The sequence below is a fragment of the Salarias fasciatus genome, chromosome 20 (genome assembly GCF_902148845.1).
Source record: "Salarias fasciatus chromosome 20, fSalaFa1.1, whole genome shotgun sequence".
Lineage (NCBI taxonomy): Eukaryota > Metazoa > Chordata > Actinopteri > Blenniiformes > Blenniidae > Salarias > Salarias fasciatus.
This window is the reverse complement of record NC_043764.1, coordinates 5598233-5622154: the sequence shown is the minus strand read 5'-3', so window position 1 is coordinate 5622154 and position 23922 is coordinate 5598233. Positions and strand designations below refer to the sequence as shown.

The following is a 23922-nucleotide window of genomic DNA, read 5'->3' as shown; positions in this document are numbered from 1 at the left end:
CGCGTTGTGCACCTCCCGTGCACACACCGTGCAGTTCTCCACTTTGAGTTTGATCTGTTTGGTCAGACCCGGCCACCATATGGATTGCTGTGCTCTTGCAATGCTTTTCGTTATGCCCTGATGACCTTCATGTATGATTGTCAGCATTTCCTCTTGCATGCTTGATGGAATGACAATTCTCTCACATTTCATCAACAGTTCATCTGCAATCAGAAGGTCTTGGCGGTACTGCCAATACACTTGAAGTTCCTGTGGGAGATTTTTTCTGTTGTTTGGCCACCCTGTTTGTACAAAGCCTTTTAGTTTTCTGCACGTACTGTCCATGTCCTGTGCCTGTCTGATTTGCCCAAGCTTGCTTTCAGATGCTGGTAGCTGTTGCACGATCTGGTCAACAGACACGCTCACATCCTCCTCCAACTGCCTGTCCTGCATTGTGGGTGGGGTTTGGATGGGAGCTCTGGACAGTGCATCTGCTGTGATTAAGTTCTTTCCTGGAACATGTTCGATTTTGTATGTAAAGCGAAGCAGTCGCAACCTAAACCTTAGGATACGAGCTGGCAGGTCATCAAGAGCTCTGCTGCCCAGTAGGGAAATGAGTGGCTTATGATCTGTCTGAATCAAAAAGTCCATTCCTACCAGGTAAGACTGAAACCGTTCGCATGCCCAGGTCAGCGCAAGTGCCTCTTTTTCAATTTGGGCATATCTGCGCTCTGCATTTGTCATGCTGCGTGAGATGAATGCCACTGGACGCCAGTCACCTGTTGGTTGCTTTTGAGACAGGACCCCTCCCAATCCAAAGAAAGAAGCGTCCGCAGCCACTTTTGTCTCTCTATTCGGACAGTACTGGGCGAGGACTGTGGGTGAGCTCAGTTCTTGACGGAGTTCATCGAAGGCACGCTGCTGTGCTGTCCCCCACTCCCAAGTAGTGTCTGCTTTAAGAAGCTCCCTTAGTGGCTGTGTAAGTTCAGCTATTCGTGGGGAAAACTTTCCAACATAGTTCACCATGCCGACAAATCTTTTCACATCTGATGCATCTTTGGGTGTGGGCATCTCTCTGATCGCCTTGATTTTGCCAGGGTCTGCCTCAATGCCCTGTGCTGTGATGATGTGTCCCAAAAACATGACTTTTTCAACAGCAAACTGGCACTTATCATTGTTGAGAGTGAGGCCCTCTTGCTGGAGCCGCTCCAACACGCGGTGCAGTCTTTGGTCATGTTGTTCTCGAGTGGACCCGAAAACCAGTATGTCGTCTGCGTGACATACGGTTCCCTCAAGTCCTGACAGCATCTGAGTGAGTCTCTTTTGAAAGTGTTCTGGTGTGGATGAGATTCCAAACGGCAACCTTTTGTAGCAGTATCTTCCAAACGGGGTTATAAATGTAGTCAAGGGGACTGATTCTGGGTGTAGTGGTACCTGCCAAAATCCAGCTGTAGCATCCAGTTTTGTGAAGACTGTCGCACCTGCGAACTTGGCCAAGGTCTCGTCTACAGCAGGCAGTATGTGGCGCTCTCTGCAAACAAACTCATTCAGGCGAGTCATATCTGAGCAGATTCTGACTTTTTCATTGGGCTTAGGGGCGACCACCATCCCCGCACACCACTCTGTTGGCTCCTCAATGGCCTCAATCACGCCCATCTTCTCCATTCTCTCCAGCTCTGCCTTAACTTTATCATGCAGTGGCAGTGGGACTCGTCGCGGCAGCGACAATGCATATGGCTTGGCACCTTCTTTCAGTTTTATTTTATACTCCCCTTTTAGCAGGCCCAGACCAGTGAATACTTTGGGGTACAGTTTTTTCACGTCAGCCTCTAACTCTTTCACACTGTCTACAAGATGCAGCAGGCCTAACGCTGAAATAGCTGGAAAGCCTAACAGGGGGGTAGACAGTTTCTGAATAACATACACAGCCTGTGTTGTCATTTTGTCTTTGTATTTCATGACTGCATCAAACCGACCTTTCACTTGCAGTGCTTCTCCACTGGGGCCACATAAGGGTTTCTCTGCTCTGGTGAGTGAGCCATGCAGTTCGTTTGAGTAGGTGGCAGCTGGTATCACGGTCACGTCAGCCCCTGTATCCAGTTTGAAGGTAACATTTTTGCCATTCACTTCCACTGTTTTCTTCCAGTTGGTGGAATTTGCACCTCCTGACACTGCGCCTAAAAACAGTGTGTTGTCCTCATCCTCAACTACTGCTGCTACTCTGCCGGACCTGCAGACTGCTGCGAAATGTCCCTTCTTTCGGCATTTTCTGCACTCTGCGTCCCGTGCAGCACAGGTGAATTTGGAGTGTACAGGTGATTTTCCACAGCGCCCACAGTACTTTTGTCCTTTTTGGTTTTCATTCTTTGTCTCCATTGGTTTGTGTGTTAGATTTCCCTTGAAAGTCTTTTTCTTGAACTTTAACAAATCCACATTTGCTTCTTTCTTTTCACTTTTATTTGCTTCTCTCACGACCGGTTGCTGTTTCTTTATCTCTTCATGCTGCCTTATTTGTTGCACTGCCTTTTCAAGTGTTAATGCACTGTCCATCTGCAGTTTTTCTGACAAGGCTTGATACTGTATGCCCACCACTAGCCTGTCTCTTATCATTTCGTCTTGCAGTGGTCCGTACTTGCAGTTTTCTGCTAACTTATAGACAGCAGCAATAAAGGATTCAGCTGATTCTCCCGGCTCTTGGCATCTCTTATTGAAACGTGCTCTCTCATAAATCATATTATGTTTGCCAATAAAGTGATTGTCAAAGGCTTCTTTCACACTTTTGTACCTTTTAAGCTCATCGTCACTCAGGCCCAGCGTGGTCAGGATGTCATCTGCTTTGTCACCCATTGTGTACACCAGCGAGTTTACCTGGTAGCTCTCGTCTTCCTGGTCTAGTCCCGCCGCCACACGAAACCTTTCAAAACGGCGACTCCAGTTGGTCCACGACGAGTAGTCGCTGAAATCAAAGTTTTCCGGTGGGTTGATTGAAAACAGAGACTCCATCATGCCGCGCTGTCCTCCGGACTCCCTGTTGTTAGCGCTGCTAGCTTGTTAGCTTCACCCGCGGGGCTCACGGCAAAAAAAAAAAACTGCTTCTCACCAGCGTCTCTCTCCGATCTCTGCCTGAGACGGGCTTCTTGGCTTCTGACACCATGTACTGTGATGTCTAGGTGCTGTAATAGACATCCCGGAGACATAAATACTCTTTTACATGCTCTTTAATAGCACCGCTGCTCAGCCCATACATACACATGTCCGTCCTCCTAATGTGTCCCACCAGGTTTCACCATCCTATGGTTCCTACCCCAATGCTCCCATTACACCCCACATATCAGACACCTATTAAATATGTGGCATAAGGGACGTGACACAGATTTTGCCGCGAGTTTAAGAAACCAACCATCAATATAATCCAGACCAGCTGACATACTGTCAGATAGAGCATTGAGAAGCCCTTCAACTTTGTCCACATCGACTCCAGTTAAATCAAAAGTGCAAGTTTTGTTTTTCATGATTACATTTTTTATTATTTCTGATGAAGGTGCAGAGTCCCCTTTGCTCATATTAGATCTTAATTCCTGAACTTTATCGTTATAATAAGCAGAGAAATAATTTGCTATATCTTCAGGCCTGGAAATACAACCTTTATCAGAGTCAATATGTGCAGGAATGGAGTTTACTCCCCTTCCTGACAGTGTGTTGAATGTTCTCCAGATCATTTTACTATTATTGCTGGCTTCTTTGAATTTTTGCTGATAATATTGTTTCTTTTTACAGTTATTTAGTTTTACCGTAACATTTCTTAACTTGCGGAAATGAGTCCAGTCCAATTGTCTGCCTGACTTGATGGCAGTGACCTTGGCAGCATCTCGCTCTGACATAGAAATTCTTAACTCTTGATCTAACCAGGGTGCATGATTTGACTTGACCATTCTTCTCCTCAATGGAGCATGTTTGTCTATAAATCGACAGAAAACATTATTAAACATCGACAACGCCACCACTGGGTTAGATTCAGAGTAAATATTGTCCCATTTAATATTCCCAAGTTCAATAGAAAAGTCAGCAATATTGAACCATTTAAACGACCTTCTATAAATAGTTTTGGGTCCAGATTTTGGAGAATTCATTTTTATATTCAGAGCCACGAGGTGATGATCACTAAAACCCACTGGCATTGATGTTACATTGCTGCAAATTTTGGGCAAATTAGTATAGATGTGATCTATGCAAGTGGCGGTGTCAAAACCAGCTCTATTGCCTTTGATTCTAGTTGGAACAGTCATCAGCTGAGAGATGTTACAAGTTGAGCAGACAGAGCATAGTTTCTTCCTCACTGGACATGTAATATCCAGCCAGTTAATATTAACATCCCCTAGTAAGAACATGTCCTTATTTTCTTCCGACACTCTACTCATCATGTCCAACATTTGCTCAGTATACATCATGTTTGAATTGGGAGGTCTGTAGACACACCCTACTAAAATTGGTTTGCTGTACGGAGACTGTAATTGAACCCATACATTTTCAATATCTTGTGGCATAAGATCAGAACGAAGCTTAGCGCACATACAGTCCTTAATGTACAAAGCAACACCACCTCCAAACATATTTCTGTCTTTTCTGTAAAGTGAATAACCTGTAATTTTAAATGCACTCTCATCAAATGTGTCATCCAAGTGAGTCTCAGACAGAGCTAACACGTTTAGACCACTTAAAAGAAGTGATTCAATCTCATGAATTTTGTTCCTCAGACTACAAATATTGATATGGGCAATTGAAAGACCTTTAGATTTCAATGCTGACGCAAGCACAGCCATGTCAAATGTACAGGAAGACTAAAAACGATCATATCATGAGCCCACATAGATGAGCCTAGTCGTCTGTTGTGGTCTCCGCAAGCTGTGATTTCGGTTTAACGATCAGTTTATCATATTTCAGAACAGCATGATCACCTCGCTCCCTCGCTGCCTTTAGCTGCGGTTGCAGTTCTCTCCTCTTCTTTCTGACGGCGTCCGTGTAGTCCACGTTAATGTAGACATTGCTTCCCTTCAACCTGGGGGATGCTGAGAGGATGCTCTGTCTATCCCGGAAACGTTGAAGCTTTACCATGATCATCCTGGGCCTTCCCTGCCCCCGATACTGGCCCACTCGAAAAGCTGCATCAATCTCCATGCCAGAGCCGTCCAGACCCAACTTGGTTGTAAAAAGTTGTCGGACTTTACTCTCAGTCACTTCAGCCGTTTCCTCTCGATTGTCATTCATCCCATCCACAACAATGTTATTTCTTCGAGTGTAGCCATCCAAGTAATCCAGTTTATCTGACCATGTTTTCAGCTCCTCGCGAGTGATGTTTACGTCCTCATCAAACTTCTGCAGCTTGGCTATAGTGCGCTTCTCCTCGGCGCGAAGTTTATCCACAGCGCTGTCGGTAAACTGTAAACTAGATTTGACTTCCTGCAAGTCTTTCACAATCCCATCCAGCCGCTTAGTTGTGCTATCCATTAGCAGCTCCACAAACGATTTAAAGTTCTCTTGCTGCTGTTTGATCATGTCTTTATAAAATTCCTTCTGCTGCTCCAGCATAGCAGTCAGCAAGCTGACGCTGGCATAGCTGTCCTCCTCAGCCGGCTTAGCCTTCGGAGGCATTACCCAAATCACGAATCCTCACGAAGTGAGGCTCTCTTTACCTGGTTCCCTCGTGCGGTAGATCGGAGCGTGTTTGCCGCCCTGGATGGGTCCTTGAGCCCGGGACCTTTATGATGATTATGATGATGATTATGATGATGATTATTATGTTAAAGGTATAGTGGACAATAGGCCTGCACAATATATCGTTTGAACATCGCCATCACAATGTGCACATGTGCAATAGTCACATCGCAGGATGTGCAATATTTTTTTTTTATTATTATTATTTTTAACTTTTGTTTTGCTTCGTAAAAGCAGCAAGCTGCTCCATGCTCCGCACAGCCACTCTCTCCCTCCCTCCTGCTTGGTACTCACCACCCCCCTCCCTCCTCCACAGCAGGCGGGGGGGGGGGTTCGGGCTGTATTTTGACTATAAAAAAAGACGATATGGAACAAAAAAACATTCTCTGCCGACAGTGCCTCATCGTGGTTGCCTCAACACGAGGTAATACGTCAAACCTGTTGGACCATTTGAAACACCATCACAAGCTCCTGTATTTCCAGTGCAAAACCAAAGACCCCGGGTGAAACTTCATCTTCTCAAAAAACAATTACAGAAGCCTTTGCCAGCATAACACCATATGATAGGAACTCCAAACAGCATCGACAAATCACGGATGCAATAACTTTTTACCTCGCGAAAGACATGGTGCCATTGAACACCGTCAATGGTTAAAGAGGGATTTAAAAAAATGATCCGCATGCTCGACAAGGGGTATGAAACGCCACGTATTTCTCTCAAGTGGTCATCTCCCCACATAGAGCTATTCAGGTCATCTGGTGAAAATTCTTCTATTTTTAATATCGCAATATATATCGCAATATATCGCAAGTCCCCAAAAAATCGCAATGTCACTTTTTTCCAATATCGTGCAGCCCTAGTGGACAATTTTCTCAAAAGTCGAAGCCAAACGTCTTACTCGCTTTTTGAAAAACGCACCATCCTATCATGCTCTACTACTCCTCCGGAGGAAACGCCTATCAATTGTCGCAAGCATTTCTCCAGCGTGATTGACATGTTGGAGGACCAATAGTTGAGATTCGCATCACGCAATTCACTGGCTAAAAACATCATCCACTATACCTTTAAGTTGTTGTGTGATATATTTCTTTCCAAAACAAGCAGGATTTGAAGTTGGAATTGGATTTTTTGGGGGTTACAGTCATTTCAGGAAGCAATGATGTATGTGACAGAGTGATGGTGAAAGGAAAGATTGAAGCTCGGTTTTCTAAATAGGCCTATATCACACTTCCTGCTTCTGGTACGTTTCCAGTAACAGAGCAGTGTACAATCACTTCAGGTGGCTGCCAGTTACTTGTGAACAATGAGTGTCTCCTCTTGTCACTGTTATTGTAGCATGCCAGGCTGCTCAACCTCAAAACAAAGACAGCCACATCTCAGATTCCACAATTCCCCGAAAGATGAACTCCTCTGCAACTCTTGGGTGAGGCTGATAAGGAGGGATGAAGCTCCTTTATTTAATATTCTCCCGGGTATCACGTTTGTCTGCAGTTTACATTTTGATGAGGAGAGCATTAATGTGTTGAAGACTGAGCAGAAGAGTCTAAAAACTGTCTCTACACCAAGTCGGTTTCCATGGAACTTCGGACTCTTCGAGCATCAGTTTTTGACCGGGTTAAAGGATGCCATGGACCTCCAGCCGGACCCGGCATCAAAGGGGGGCGTGAGGGGGCATCGCCCCCTCAGTCAAAGTACAGTATTTCATTAAAAAAATAAAGTTTTCAGTATATTATGTGCTTAAAAAACAACAGCAAACTCCGCTGGCTTGGTCAAATCAATATGAAGTGTTGTGCTATTCAAAACTCAAAAAAAGAGGAGACTCCAGCTCTACTAAAGGTGAGAGCTGGTCATTTTATCATTTGTTTTGTTACCGTTTGTGCTTTTTAGCAATGTGGTTAATGATCATACGTTGTTGGACATGTTGGATCAGCGCCGCTGATCTGTGGTTTCTGTTTTTGTGTTGCTCCGTTGCATTTTCTCCACCTGCCCCCACAGTTTTCAGCCGCCCCCCTGTCCGCCGCCCCCCTGTCCGCCGCCCCCCCCCCCCCCCCCCCCCCCCCCCCCCCCGTCTACACTGGACTGGCACCGGGACCACCTCCAGCCTCTGAGATGTCCTGACACTGTCCTGACACTGAGAGATGTTCTATCTTTCATGTGCCCTATGTTAAATACGTATTCTTTGTTAGTAGCTGAACTTTGCATTAAACATAGCAAACTAGCGATGGAGTCACCAGAATCAGAGTACTTACTACAATGATTGAAGGTAAACTTATCGTAAAAGAACCTGTATCCCTAATCCAGTTTAGACATTTTCACTTCGGAGAGTTCATTCACCAGTCAAACCTCATCGTCTTGTCCAACTTTGGGGGAGTTTATAGAGCGATGTTGTCCAGCGATAACTATCAGCCTCTGCAGTTGATTAACTGGGAGTGAAAGTACGCTGCTTCCTTGATTTTAGACAGGTACTTCCAGTTTTCAAATGGACATGACATAGGCCTGTTATTAAATGCACTCAACAAAAACATAAACGCAACACTTTTGTTTTTGCTCCCATTTTTCATGACATGGACTTAAAGATCTAAAATTCATTCCAGATACACAATATTATCATTTCTTTCAAACACTGTTCACAAATCTGTCTAAATGTGTGATAGTGAGCACTTCTCATCCATCCCACCTCACAGGTATGCCACATCAAGATGCGCATCAGACACCATGATTAGTGCACATGTGTGCCTTAGATTGTCCACAATAAAAGGCCACCTTGAAATGTGCATTTTTTTTGCTTTATTGGGGGTCTGGGGACTCACAACCAGTCAGTATCTGGTGTGACTATCATTTGCCTCATACAGTGCAACACATCTTCTTCGCATAGAGTTTATCAGATTGTCAATTGTGGCCTGTGGAATGTTGGTCCACTCCTCTTCCAAGGTTGTGCTAAGTTGCTGGATATTAGTGGGAACTGGTACACGCTGTCGTATACGCCGGTCAAGCACATCCCAGACATGCTCAATGAGTGACATGTCTGGTGAGTATGCTGGCCATGCAAGAACTGGAACATTTTCAGCTGCCAAGAATTGTGTACAGATCCTTGCAACATGGATGTATGGCATAACAATGGGCCTCAGGATCTCATCACAGTATCTCTGTGCATTCAAAATGCCATCAATAAAATGCACCTGTGCTCTTTGTCCATAACAGATGCCTGCCCATACCATAACCCCACCACCACCATGGGCCACTCCATCCACAACACTGACATCAGCAAAGCACTCACCCACACAACGCCACTGTCTGCCATCTGCCCTGAACAATGTAAACTGCGATTCATCTGTGAAGAGAACACCTCTCCAATGTGCCAGACGCCAGCATTTGCCCACTAAAATCTGTTACAGCAACGATCTGGAGTCAGGTTAATGCCGAGCGCCCACATACTGCGGAACGGCGGCACTGCGCTGCGCCGCGCAGGTCGCAGTCATTCCCCAGCCGTACTAGTGCGCCCACCTGATGCGGTACGGCTGCACCACAGCACTCCGCCTTTTGACCAGACATGCGCTCAGCGCATGCGTGGGATTATGTTTCCATGACGATCTCCATGTAAACATGTTTGAACATGCACTTTATATCGTGACAATTTACTTACCACTCACGCCAACAACTTCAGCTGTTGTTGCCCAAGTGTTCTCCTTTCTGCTGGTGTCTTTATAGAAAGGATAGCTGGTGTCATAGAGTATTTTGTACTCTTGTACCTCCAGGATCAGTTTCTCTTCATCATCCATGCTTGCTCTCGAGTTTAAAAACTTCCACTACGCCTTTGTTTTGAAACACCAGAGCGTGTTCAGGTTTCAAAATAAAACACTCATCCATAAAAGCGTATATTTACGCTTTTATTTACATGTAAAAACATGTGTGACAGCTTCAACAGTAATCTATATAGATACGAATTTATATATCGTATTTATATAAATAATATGCATCGGAACAAAAAAAAGTTAACTTTTGTAGTAATTTGTTTTGATAAAACGGATGTTGCACTCTTTTGGTTTCCTGTTGGTGCTTTGACATTATGGAAAATTGACTCCGGCTCCGTTGTGCTTCCAGGAAAAATAGAACTGGACCGAAGTTGTGCAGAGAGCTCTCCGCAGTACGACGCCGGGCGGACGCTCGATGCAGCACTCACGCAGGCAGTGGGTTCGCTCTGCCTGCGATTTCATTGACTTCAATGGGTGCATAATTACTGCGTGAGGGCTGCGACCTGCGCGGCACAGCACGGCGCAGCCATTCCGCAGTATGTGGGCGCTGGCCCGAAGACCCCGATGAGGATGACGAGCATGCAGTTGAGCTTTCCTGAGATGGTTTCTGACAGTTTGTGCAGAAATTCTTTGTTTATGCAAACCAATTGTTTCAGCAGCTGTCTGAGTGGCTGGTCTCAGACGATCTTGGAGGTGAACCTGCTGGATGTGGAGGTCCTGGGCTGGTGTGGTTACACGTGGTCTGCGGTTGTGAGGCCGGTTGAATGTACTGCCATATTCTCTGAAATGCCTTTGGAGACGGCTTATGGTGGAGAAATGAACATTCAATGCACGACCAACAGATCTGGTTGACGTTCCTGCTGTCAGCATGCCAATTGCACGCTCCCTCAATGCTTGCGACATTAGATTAGATTAGATTAGATTAGATTAGATTAGATTAGATTAGAGTTTATTGCCATTTGCACAGGTTAAAAAACAGTTTTCAACAGGTACATTGGAATTCTTGTGCGTTTCACCAGTCAGATTTGTGTGATCAGAAAGAATAAAATATTAAATATGAGGAGAGAATTACCCTAAAAACAATGTATATATGTATAGACTATAACTGTAAAAATAGAAAGTAAAAAATAATAAATAAACAGCTGTCAAATATACAATATCCTGAAATATATACAGCTTCCGGGAAATACTAAGAACAACAGTGTTATGTGCGGATTGAGAAGCTGAGTGTGACATGTTGATCTGCAGTTGCTCTGCACAGTTTAATAAATTATATTGCACGAGGAAGTGAACATGAATAGATAAGTGGTACTGAGGTAGAGGGTTATTGCACATGAGTAGATTTGTCCATTTGAGGGGGTTACAGTGTGTTGTGTGTGGAGGCTAGTGGCATGAGGTGTTTCCCCTCCTTCATGTCCTGTGCCACCAGCCTGACAGCAGCAGGGAAGAAGCTGTTGTGGAAGCGGGCCCTGTGAGCGCTGATGCTCTCAGGCCTGTGGTGTCTCAGGTTCTAGCCCAAGTCTCTCCACTGGAACAGAGCGTGGGCTGGATGGTGTCCACGCAAAATGCCACATCTGTGGTCTCACAGCAAAATGCCACATCTGTGGCATTTTGCTGTGAGACAAAACTGCACATTTCAGGGTGGGCATTTATTGTGGACAGTCTAAGGCACACCTGCACTAATCATGGTGTCTGATGAGCATCTTGATGTGGCACACCTGTGAGGAGGGATGGATTATCTCAGCAAAGCAGAAGTGCTCACTATCACACATTTAGACAGATTTGTGAACAATGTTTGAAATAAATGGTAATATTGTGTATCTGGAATGAATTTTAGATCTTTAAGTCCATTTAATGAAAAATGGGAGCAAAAACAATAGTGTTGCGTTTATATTTTTGTTGAGTGTAGAAATAATTCAGAAACAAAAAATATGATAATATGCACAAATAAAAATAAAAGCACATATGATGGCTTAAATATGTTTATTTTGTTGATGTATAATATTAAAATTGTGTTTCCCCTCATTATTCTCTGATTCATCCAATCACGTATTTATAGAACTAGACACTAAAACAAGCAATGCAATCCATGTTTTGATATATAATCCACACACAATTATATTAAATGGACCAAATTACATGTTGCAGTCGTAGGATCCTCATTATGCAAGTAAGCATCATTCAAACAGACAGTGAGGACAGTGAACTTGATAGTTGAGAGTGACAGTGGGGAGGAGTGGGCCACCGAATCAGGTTTGAAGACTTCAGGTGATTGAGGTGTGTGAACAGAGCAAGCACCTGAATGTGTAAGTAATAGAAACAGAGGTTTATTCAAATAGTATGTATCAGTATTCTATTTTCCAAGCAAAAGGACCAGTGGGTGATAAGCAGTCTGCTGAGGAGAGTGAAGAAGAAAATAAAGACGAATAAGAAAATAAAGATGTACCTTACATACCATGCCTGGTATTCCAGACCTACCCAGATGGTGAGCAGCCATCAGTACCAACTTGAATTAATAAACAGAATAGCAGAGAAACCTCATGACGAAAGATCTGAGCCAATCCGCCGGTACTGTGGTCTACCTGTCACTGTATGGATTAGCATCCACCTGCATGCTTTGGAAAGAGTGCTCCAGACAATGAATCTGAAGTTATGGGAAGCCATCAAGAAAGCCCTGCACTTCATCAACAAAGAAGTAGGAACAAGATCTGACCACTAATAGATTGCATCATATCAAAGTTGAAACCATCCCAATAACTGAGAAGCTTGCTGTAGATTAACAGATCCCATTCAAGGGGAGGAACAAGCAAAATCTTTCAACTAAGCCTCAGAAATTGAGTTACAAAATGCTTGGCATGTACAGCTCTGAAGGCATCATACACCACTTTGAGAAATATACAAGAAGAGTTGTGCAACCTGCCCAGAGTTACCAGGTGTTGGAACAATTGGCAACATTATCTTCCACCCACTCTAGCCAATACCAAAGCAACATAAGTAAAGATTTTTATTCAACAACTGCTTTACAAGTGTCTCTCTCATCCTTGCATTTCCTCAGGAAAGAAGGAATCTCTTCAACTGGTTCTTGCAGCACCAGATGACATCTTGGACAATGATCTCTTCAGGGGAGGAAAAGCATTACGCACTCTTACATATCAGTCAGATAGGGAAAAAAACAATTTATCAACATGCAACACAGAAGCAGCAAATATGAAAAATAATAGTGGCAGGAATACAACAGTGCTGCAGCTCAATAAATGCACTTTATGTTTACAGGGCTCTCCTTCTTGTTTTCCTGGCTGAGAAGTATTTTATAAAGCTGGTAAAGTCATAATGTCTGAGAACAGCACTCTCCATGGCCATTAGAGACAGGTGATTCAGTCTGTTGGCCCATTGTGGAACTCAGTTTAATTTTCACAAATCAGTTTTGAGACAGAGTGTTCCTTGCTGGTGTTGGCAACAGGTAAAGTCAGACAGAGTCTCAGTACTGTCAACATCTGGAAACACTACCTTGTGGAGGTTTTGTGGTTTTGATGAGCCTTGCCAGTAACTTTGCCAGGTAACTGTGGCTATACAGATATAAGCTTGGTCACAGTCCCCCTCTGCTTGCTGTGGATGGTTATTTTGTCTGTGACAACCATGTGAAAACTTTGTTGGACATTTTGCCATTGTGTGATTGAAAGACAAAATGATCAGCTGTTGATTGGATAGAGGGCAGTCATGTATACCCAATCAGGTGCTTAGTTGTTTTTATTTCTTTTCTTATGGACTACTAGGGGCTAATCAAAATTTCCATGAAAGTACATTTAAATTTCCAAAAATACTGGATTTACTGAATTCTGTCTTTGTACTGTAAAAACATCATATTGAAAATGTGCTACCATTGCATGTTGATTGAGACTGCCTGGTTGTTGTACAGGAAGGATTGCAATGACAATAATTCAAAAATGTCTGTCTGTCTTGTTTTTTTTATTTGTAATGTATTTTTAATTTATTGTAAAGTATCCTTCAGTGTTTTCAAAGGTGCTGTGAAATAAAATGGATTATTATTATGCAATGATATGCTAAATGAAAATGAAATTGTATTATTATTATTATTATTTTATTAAACATTTCAAAATGTGGATTATATTCTAAAGATGAAATTATGTAGAATAAAAATTATTTCTGAGATAACAATTGATCTTTGTTTCACATATGACTAAACTAGTCAAAAAATAAAACTAATTTTAGGCACATCCGCTTTAGAGTATGGTCTAGAGGTGTCCCCGACTAAGAATTTCCATAGTCGAATCTGATTCGTCTGATCCTGCCAATAGTCGACTGATAGTCGAATCTGTCATCTTGTTTGGCAGAACGGGGGGAGCGGGGGCTCGCTGCAGAGCGTGCCTACATGGGGCATCGGAGCAGCGCAGCACAGTGCAGAGCGGTGCTCACATGGCACACGGAGCGTCGGGGCGCCTATACCTACAGCCGGCCCTGATTGCACTAATAATAATAAAAAATAAAAATAAAATAATAAAAAAAAAACAGCGCAGGCAGGTAAAACAACACTTATTTTTTCCTACACACTGAAACACAGACTGGAACAAAGTGTCGGTAACTCTAAACATCAAACAAATGAAGTAGTTCAAATGACCATCACCAAACCCTCTTCTAACAAACAGGCTAAAGCATGTTATTTATTTGTATCTATAATCTCTGCAGATAAGCTCACATTTTTTGGCTAAACAATTTCTCACATTATCTGCTCAAATTAAATGAAATAGGCTTAATTGCACTGTGTCCGGTCCGTTTCGCAGCGCAACATCCATGCAAAAACAAACACTAAATTAAATAGAATTAGCCTTTTAGATAAATAAAAATAATAATATAATAATAACCTAAAATATATTACAATTAAACGAAATAAAAGTCAGCATTAAAAATGAGAATTGAGTAACAGAACCGTCTTTTATTAGCCCAATTATCTGGCTACTTACCCGTTTAAGGTGGAAAGCCATGTTGTTGTGAAGTGATATGAAAGGACACAATTTGCATTTGACTTTTGTTTTAATTGTCTTTGACTTGGTCTAAAGTTTTGGGTTTTTTTCGACATTTTGAGCCTTTTAAAGTTAAGCCAAATCACCGCTGAAGTGCTGCTCTGTGATGGAGCTCTGCACAAAATCGGATTGTGCCACTCACCATGGTGGTTCATTCACAAACACTAAATAGATAGAATATTGAATAAAACTACAAGTTAAGTAAATTTTTCCACAGTGTATTTAATAGACTAACATGTATATCAAATAGGCTTTATATCATGTTTATTTGGAAAAAAAAAAAACAAGCAATTCTATGTAAAATCAGTCATTCAGCACCTCCACACAGCTGGAATGGAATGGTCCTCGTTTAATAACCACATTTTTTCGATGCTTTGACTGCGTGATTGGCAGTCGAATCAGGCCCCTTCAAACGAATCATCAAATCGTCGACTATCTGAGGACACCCCTAGTATGGTCTACTTAATAGTGTAAAGTTTTCGGAGTTTGTCATATTTGCAGAATAGCCTTGGACAGTCCAGGTCATGCTGGGTCAGTTAAGATTAGATATAAACACGTCTTTTGGTTATGCTTTTGCTATATGTGAAAATATCACACTATACACCTGTTATACACTTAATGAAATTGGAAAATTATGCTGTTACTAAAAGTTCTAAGAGTATGTGAAGACACTATTTGCTTCTGCAGCTACTGACTGATGGTTTTGGTGTAACTCTGAATGAGACCTTGGAAGTACTGCGGTGTGTTTCTCTGGGGTTGGAAGATAATAATAGTACATTTTGGAAGGAAGTACCACATAAGAAATGAGTACAGACTGGAGAGGACTGCCAGAGCATTCAAAGTCTGGATGTATGCCCCATTGTAAAGTACGTACACTGTGGCAAAGGCGATCCATGTGAGGATAAACAGGAGCAGACAGAAAGTGATCGATTTAGCTTCATTGTAGTTCTTTGGGAGGTCTTTCCCCATGTAGGAGAAAATGAAGCAAAGAAAACACAGGGATAAAAGGAAAATCACAGAAGTGGAAGATGCTTTCAAATTAATGTCACAACCAAGAACTATTTTGTCTCTGTACCAAAATGTTTCATTGAATGGTTTGGGAGGATCAAAAGAGTATCCAATAAGAAGTAAAAGGGCCTGAATGGCAAAAGCAACAGCGATGACCAGCCACTGTCCGTGATATTTCATCCACAAACTGTAAAGCTTTGGCAACTTGGCTGCTATTTTAAAAATACAAACAATTTGAAAAGAGCGCACAACAAAACAGGCCAGACAGACAGTGTAGAACAGCAGAAATGGTAAAAACCTCAAGACACAGGAAGCTGCTGTTGGCTGACCAAAATAAAAGTACACACTGAGACTAGAAAGAGTGAGGCAGATTAAAATGAGGAAGCACATGGGTCCTCCAGCAGATCTGACCACAGGTGTGTTGTAGTTGATGGCAAAGAGAACAGACACAGCCAGATTCAGTCCCACCAAGCCCCAGGCAGCAACCATGATGACCACAGCTCCAGCGTCTGTGAACGGTACAAACTCCACCACCCGCAGGTTGCATGATGTGCTTCCCTCTGCAGACCATTCAGCATCAGTGCAGGAGACACAAGTGTAGGGATCCTCTGTTTCAAAACACAGAGAGAGACACTGTCAATGAAGGCATCAAAAAATAAGTTACATGTGCAGTGACTAAATTGACACTTGTATTTCTGAGTCGAGTCAATTACCTGAGTGGTAAACCATCATTGCCTTTAAAGAAAACTAAACACTGAAATAGGTCTGAGCATATAAATGGTTTACACATCTTTTGATAATGTTTTCTTTTGTAATTCTTCACCTGTGACATTGATAAAAGTCCCATTTTGGCAGATTTCACAATTGAAGCAGCATGTGTGGATTCCTTCTTGCTTTTTCTTGTATCCTACAGGACACTCCTGGGAACAAACTGAAGTTGGAACCTGTTAGGGGCAATTTTTTGGTACGCATGAAAGACAATAGGTGAGATTTATGCATCGAAAAAAAAGGGCATGATATTTCTGAAAACAAACTAACCGGTGATTTATTATTTTAGCATTTTGGATTGTGTTCTCTGCCTCAGATATTCCCCATTTTACACTGGATGCAGATGGGAACCAATGCCGAATCAATGCATCAAGTAACAGTACCCACAGGCATTAGCTCTGTGAGAGCTTCCTGCTGATGTTCAGCATGGGGCAGTCGACCCCCTCTAACTGGTGGGACAAAGACACCCGCAGTCCTCTGTTCAACCCGTCAGTCTGGAGAACAAAAGGGAGAGAGAAGTTCGGTGTGTGAAGCAGTAGCTCCTCACAGAAGGCCTTTTTCACTCTCTCAAATGCAAGTTGACATGGCTCGGTCCTCTGGACTGGATATAAAGCACCCTTTCGGGTGAGGTCGGTCAGTGAACTGGTCAGGTCTACAAAGTCCGGAATAAACTGTAACCTGCCAGCCCCCAAAATGGCCTCACTTTGTTTTTGGACTTGGGTTGTGGACAAGCTGAAATCGCTTGGGTCTTGTTTACCTGTGGCCGCAACTGCCCATCTCAAGGTGGTACCCCAGATACCATACCTCCCTCCATCCAACTGCACTACACAGTTCCCTTGACTGGCAGTAAGACCGACAAATCTCAGAGACAGGTGCACTATGGATGATCACGTCATCAATGAGGCGGCAGCAAATGTAATGTAAGGCTGCAACACCTAATTCATGAGATGTTGGAAGGTGGCAGGTGCACCCAACAACCCAAAAGGAAGTGTGAAAAACTGGTACAAACTGTATGGAGTGGAGAAGCCTGTTTTCTCATGGGACTCTGGAGAAAAGGGAGTCTGCCAGTAGTGCTTGGTGAAATCCAGTGTCTTAAAAAAAAATTAACCATGCCTTGTCGTCCAGGAGCTGGTTGATCTGGGGCATCGGGTAGGCATCTAATATGACACCTCATTCACCCTGCCATAGCCCACAAAGAACTGTATTGACACATTCCTCTTGGGAAAAAGAACAATGGGACTACACCAGGAAATATTGGACTCTTCTATTACTCCCATTGCCAGCATGGTCGCTTACTCTTCCTGAACCACTTTTCTTTTGTGTTCAGGCAATCTATATGGCCCTGAGGGGTGTCTCAGCATGGTTCTGTATCAGTGGTGTGCATCCTGGTAGAGGAGAGAACATGTCAGTAAAATGCTGTTGCATCTGGGCAGTCTCTGTTCTCTGGATTGCACAGAGATGGTCATCGTAAGTGAGGAAGGTGGAATTGGAGGAATTTATCACCTCAGTTCCCAACTCTCAGAAACTGCAGACACCAGAGAAACAGACTCTGCCTCTCTCTATGCTTTAAGGAGGCTGAGATGGTAAATCTGTGTGGACTCACCGCTTTCATGGCGCACAACCTCATAATCCATATCCACTACCTGCCGTGTGAGACTACAAAGGTCCTTGCCACTTGGAGAGTAGCTTGGAACTGGATGTAGGCAGAAATCCAAGAACTTTATCTCCAGGTGAAAATTACCTTAACTTTAAACCTCTGTTGTACAGGTGGTGTTGACGTTTCTTGGTTCTGGAGCAGTTCTCCCATGACAACCCCCAAAGTCTTTGAAGTTTTGCTCTCAGGTCCAGGATGCAATGAACCTCATTTTTACTTGGCCTTGGACCTTCCTCCCAGCTTTCTTTGATGAAGTCTAACACCCCATGTGGTTTCCAACCAAACAGTATATCAAAGGGAAAAAAGTCCCTGGGGAACCTCCCACACTGTAAACAACAGAGGGTCAAGCCCATTTATCCCAGTTGCATTCATCCTCATGCATGAACTTAAGGTTCATGGACTTAAAGGCCTTATTCAGCCCCTCAATCAGAACTTCAGTCTGTGGACGATAGACACTGGTCTAAAAACACTTAATGCCCAGTTATCTCTCTAGTTCTTTAAGTGTGTGACACATGGACGAGGTGCTCTGGTTACTTAGAGTCTCTTTTGGGATTCCCACTCAGGAGACGACCTGAAACAGTGCCTGTGCAACATTCTTCAGAGAGATGGTGCACAGTAGCACTACATCTGGGTACTGCGTTGCGTAGTCCACGTGAACAAATACAAAGCATTAGCCATGTGCACTCCAGTGAAATAGCCCAATGAGGTCCATGCCAATGCACTCAAATGGAACCTCCACTGATTATAATGGGTGCTTTTGGGACAGTCGGATGCTTTACCTGCTAGCACTCAGGACAAGATGCACACCAGCGGTGCACATCCCCTGAATGTCGGTCAATAAAATTGGGCCCGAATTCATTCCAGACTTTTGTCGTACCCCATCTGACCAGCCGTTGGGTTACAGTGAGCCGCCTTTAAAATCATTTCCCAAGGGCTTTTGGGCACCAGCACCTGGGTGCTTTCTACTCTTGTCTGATCGTCATTTTCATGAATGACTGGGGGTCGTCCATATTGCAGAATCTTGGGGAGGGTGAGGGCGGTGAGTGGAGGGATGGGCCGATCTACTGGTACACCGTCTGACCTGAACAGCAGACTTTCCAGGACCTGGGTTTGCCTGTCTGACTGCCCAATAAGTGACTCAAGGCACCGCTGATTCACCACAGCCTGTTCCTGCTGCATTCTGGCCATATCTATGAGCATTCTGGCCAGTGCCTCCACTGGCTGCACTGGCTGCATCTCTGTCATGCTGGTGAGTTGGGACGCCAATGTGAGGGCTCTTTCTCTGTCTTTGAATTTTTCCAGTACAAATTAGGATGCTGCCCGTTGGCGTTTCAACCTTTTATTGGTTGTCATGTACAAGAAGTAACTGGAGAGCCTTTTCAGGGTGGTCTCAAGGCGGCAAATGTGTCAGTCAGTTTTCCAACGACACCCCCTGGAGCAGCTTCCTTTTTAATCCCAGCCAGCTACTAGGAGAGAGAGGGGGACAGATAATCAATGGGCATTAGACACAAGTGCTCCCTGTCATCTCTTTCCAGCACTTTTCTTGAACCAGTTTCACACTCTCTCCCCTATATTCAAGCTTAACCACGTCTCACCACCACACCCCCATTCTAATTAACTGCTGTATTTCCATCGAATGTAGCCTACTTGCAGATTGATGCACCCCACGGCCACTACAGAGTTGCATGTGATCTGACAGTGGGTATATTTTCTCCGCATAACAACAGAAAAGGGATTGCATGAACGATGACAGACTCGTAATGCGAGGGGCGATCGGATGCCGGTTCTCCAAAGCAAAAGTTCCCTCTTGCACTCCGCAATGCATACACATCTGGTGGGGGATGGCAGAGTTTCAGATCCACTCTGCATCCATTGTAAAATGGGCTATGACTAAACTTTTGACTGTCTTTGTTTTGTCATCAATGCAAACATCCAAGAGATGTGGAATACTGAAATAAAGTACTGTCATTCACAAGTCTGGAACTTTAAATTCATGAAAAAACAAAACACCTTACTTTTCCATTTGTGTGCCACTGAATATCAGTGCTGTTGATGACGAAATGGAACGGTGGGTAAAATTCATAATAGCCAACCTCCTGCGCTTCACCGCTGCCATTCCAAAAGACTATTACGTAGAATCCATAGTTGGGGTCACCATTCTCATCAAAGTGTATAGTTTGATTTAGAAGTACAAAGTTTGACTTTTTAAGCTCTGCTAGGACCTGAAAATAAAGAATGATTGGAAGTAAATATCAAGAGTTTTTTTAATTAAATAGTATGTAATTTAAATTTTAAATAATATGTAATTTAATAAATATGTTTTTGAAGTCACTGACGATCTTATTTTTGTTTGAATAGCAAACTAATCCTGATCCGGTTATACTGTATGAATGATGATTTTATTGTTCACATAAACCAACAGAAAGTCTCAAAGTGAAATATTTGCATGCTTACCATGTGTGGGTACACCGTGATATTGTCATTACATCTGCCAGCTTCACATTGCAATGTTTTGTGTAAGGCGTGGGCGATGGCATACACAGCAGCATGAACAGGAAAAGAAAAAGTTGGGTCTGCATCAATGACATCTGCAGCACTCAACCCGCTGCAGTTGAAAGCCTGATTGCAAAATGTCTCCTGCTCTGCATTTTCACAAAGAGCAGCAGCTGTTGCAGAATGGACAAAATCACTGAAGCCAGGTATCGTCTTTGCAGGAGCAGCAACCCCAAGCACAGTCCCAACATTCCTGATTCCTTTTGTCTTGGGGAGTTTTCTGTTCAAGGACCATGAATCCGTTGCTAACCACACTTTGTTGGTGATATTTTGTTGTATTGCTGACTCAAAAAGAACTTCTGCCATCCATTCGGTTGCAAAAACAATTACAACATGTACCCTCAGATCATTTATCTGTCTGAATATTTGGGGGTAGTTTGTTTTATGGTCAAGGTCTTTAGAGTATGCCAGGCAAATTTCAGTATCTTGAATCTTCTTTATGAATAGTTCACGACCATCATCGCCATAACTATTATCATCATATAGGAAAGCAACCCAATGCCACTCAAAGTGCTTCAACATCCTGACAATAATTTCAACCACATCATTGCTGGTATGCACTGTTCGTAAGAAAGATGGGTACGTTTTCTTTTCTGAAAACTCTGAACTGGCTGCACCATAGCTGACCTAGTGAAAAGAACAGAGAATTTATCATTACTTTCTGTGGTAATACATTGCCAAATATGAAGTGGCAGGCTGTTTAATGGGTTTGTTGAAATAATAGAAAGCAGGTTGCAAAGTTACCATGGGAATGAGATCCATCATGAAGACAGGAGCCACAGTCAGTGTCTTTGAACTTGTGTAACTCCCAATCACAGCCATCAGATTCTTGGGTGGCTCATCCCAAGGATCGATCAAGCCATTTCCTGAGATGAGGTTGAGCATGCTTGGGAAGCTATACCTCTCTGAACAATGGTCAAACAGAATATAGCCGATGGACACATTTGGCAGCAAGCAGGTGGAATTGTTGATTTCTTCGACAGCAAATCTCATCAACTGAAACCTCCGATAACTCGACATAATTACCGAGTGACTGAGAACAGAGAAAGAATGAACAATGCATTTTGAAACTGGACAGCAACACAATTACTGCAAGTGTTGAATATTCAATATAAAATTTGATGACATTTTCTAAAGTGACTCATCTGTCCAAATTTTGATACTTCTATTAGTCCTACATCCTACCACTGCTATAAACGTAAAGTGAGGCTGTTTTGGGTCAAGTAAAAGAGAGGAATTAGAGATCGACTTAAGTGGGTCAATTTCATGGTGTAAAACCTAAAACACTTACCATGCACTCTTAAAGAATTAGTAAGTTTCATTTTACCACCGCAATGAGAAAATTCTATATTTGGGTCATCACTGATATGCAGCGTTCTGCCGTGGTATTAAACTTAAATCAAACTTAAGGATTAACAGATCTGATTGACTTTTGTGAATAGCTGTTTGTTAAAAACTTAAATGAAGGCATGGGACACACCTGGTGCAGTCGATGGCCTCTGGTCTGTCAAAATGAAGAGGAGAGCTGACGTGATGGATGTCAAAAATGCCACCGAGTAAAAAATCTCCATCCAGCTGAAACTCTGAAGATGGGACACTGGCTTGAGGTACAGCCTTAAGGAGAATTCCCAGCAGACACAGAAAAGCCAAAATCTGCTTCATCACTGCCTTTAGTATTTGTTATTTGTTATTTTGGATGCGTCGGCTAACCCGAAATCATCACTTTGTCACCTTTGAGAATCCACAAGTGCTGACACCAACAGCCAGCTCTAATGGTGGAAAAATACAAATCTGTATGCAAATATCATATGAACTTTGTTTGCAGGGGACTGGTGCAGGTAGGTTGACTGCATCTGTTTTGACCCCTTGTGATTGGCTTGAGTTTTTAACAAAGGTTTGTTGCTGCAAAATAATCAAACCCAGACTTTTTGATATAAGCAATGTTTTGAAGGTAATATATTACTTACATGTAATTAAATTGCAGTTAACAGATTGCACAACACTGGCTAGAGCAAATAATATATTACTTTCCCAACACTGAATATTTGTATGCATGTTTGTATTTGGGCTGCACAGTGGTGCAGTGCTCTTGCCTCACAGCAAGAAGGTCCTGGGTTCAAGTACCGGCCGGGGCTCAGGGCCTTTCTGTGTGGAGTTGGCACGTTCTCCCCGTGTGTGCGTGGGTTCCTTCTGGGTACTCCGGCTTCCTCCCACGGTCCAAAAACATGCATGTCAGGTTAATTGGTCACCCTGAATTGCCCCTAGGTGTGAATGGTTGTATGTCTATCTATGTTAGCCCTGAGACAGACTGGCAACTTGTCCAGGGTGTACCCTGCACCCTGCAGCAGCTGGGATCCAGCCACCTGCAACCCTGAGAAGGAGAAGCGGTTTAGAAAATGGATGTTCTTATTTGTTCTGGTAAAAGGCCAGACTAGGTCAGGTCAGACTAAGTTATGTCTTGGAAGACATTTAATCCAAACTGTGATAATCCATAATAATAAGATTTTCTTCCACCTTTGGTCATATAAGATATACTGGTGATGGTAAAAGCCTCAATCATAATTTTATATACTAGGGAATGCATGGAATTAACAGACACATAGCTACTTACACATTGTCAGAAAGGTTTTTGCAAATTCATATGCAAACAATTTTGGAAGCTGCAACACGAAAAAATCATGGGCGAGTGATTTTTCTGTTTTGATTAAGTCTATATTGGGTAATTATGTTCAAAGACATTGAAATTGTCAATGTTATTTCTTTGACATGTGACTTACCTTCTCACTATGGACACTGACTTTTGCATACCTGCACACACGCCACTGTTATAGACAGTGTCGTGCTAGTTACTGAACAATAGTTACAGTTATTAGTTACGTCATGAAAAAAGTAATTCAGTTAGTAACTCAGTTACTTAAACCAAAAAGTAATGTGTTACTGAAAAAAGTAACTTTTTACTTACTTTTACACGTTTTTCAATAAAGGTTGACTGATTGAACTCCCCTGAACTAGCCCTTATTTTCATCTGTACTGATGTTATATTACAAACTGTTGATGAAACTGACCATTTCAGTTTATGTGCAACCACATCACTGAATCTAACTACTAACTAGCCATGGAATATTATCCATTGTGCACCAACACAAACACCAAAGTACTTTTTCAATGCCTATTTATTTTATTCAACAACAGCCTGCAAAAAATTAAAGTGGCTTAAAGCAAATATAGACATTCTGATAAAATCTATTCTTCAGAATCAAGTTGGACAAATTGACGTGCTTTCACTCAGCACCTAGGAACTTCTGTTAAAGACAATGAATGAAATATGAAATGCATACTGATGCACAACACCATATGCACATCAATACAAGAATAGCCAATTATATCACAGGGAAAACCAAAAAAACTCCTCTTTGTAATATGTAAATACCATAATATATGCAAAATGCACATCAA

The 23922-nt window shown here is 42.7% G+C and overlaps 1 protein-coding gene across 1 annotated transcript; it reads right to left on the bottom strand.

Moving 5' to 3' along the window:
• Window positions 1–14988: 14988 nt before the first annotated feature.
• LOC115408335 (taste receptor type 1 member 1-like) lies at window positions 14989–22037 on the bottom strand. Its single transcript, XM_030119035.1, has 2 exons — window positions 21947–22037; window positions 14989–16099 (listed from the first exon to the last, which is right to left on the bottom strand). The coding sequence occupies exons 1-2, from the start codon at window positions 22035–22037 to the stop codon at window positions 15171–15173; spliced, it is 1020 nt and encodes a 339-aa protein (XP_029974895.1). The 3' UTR covers window positions 14989–15170.
• Window positions 22038–23922: the final 1885 nt, after the last annotated feature.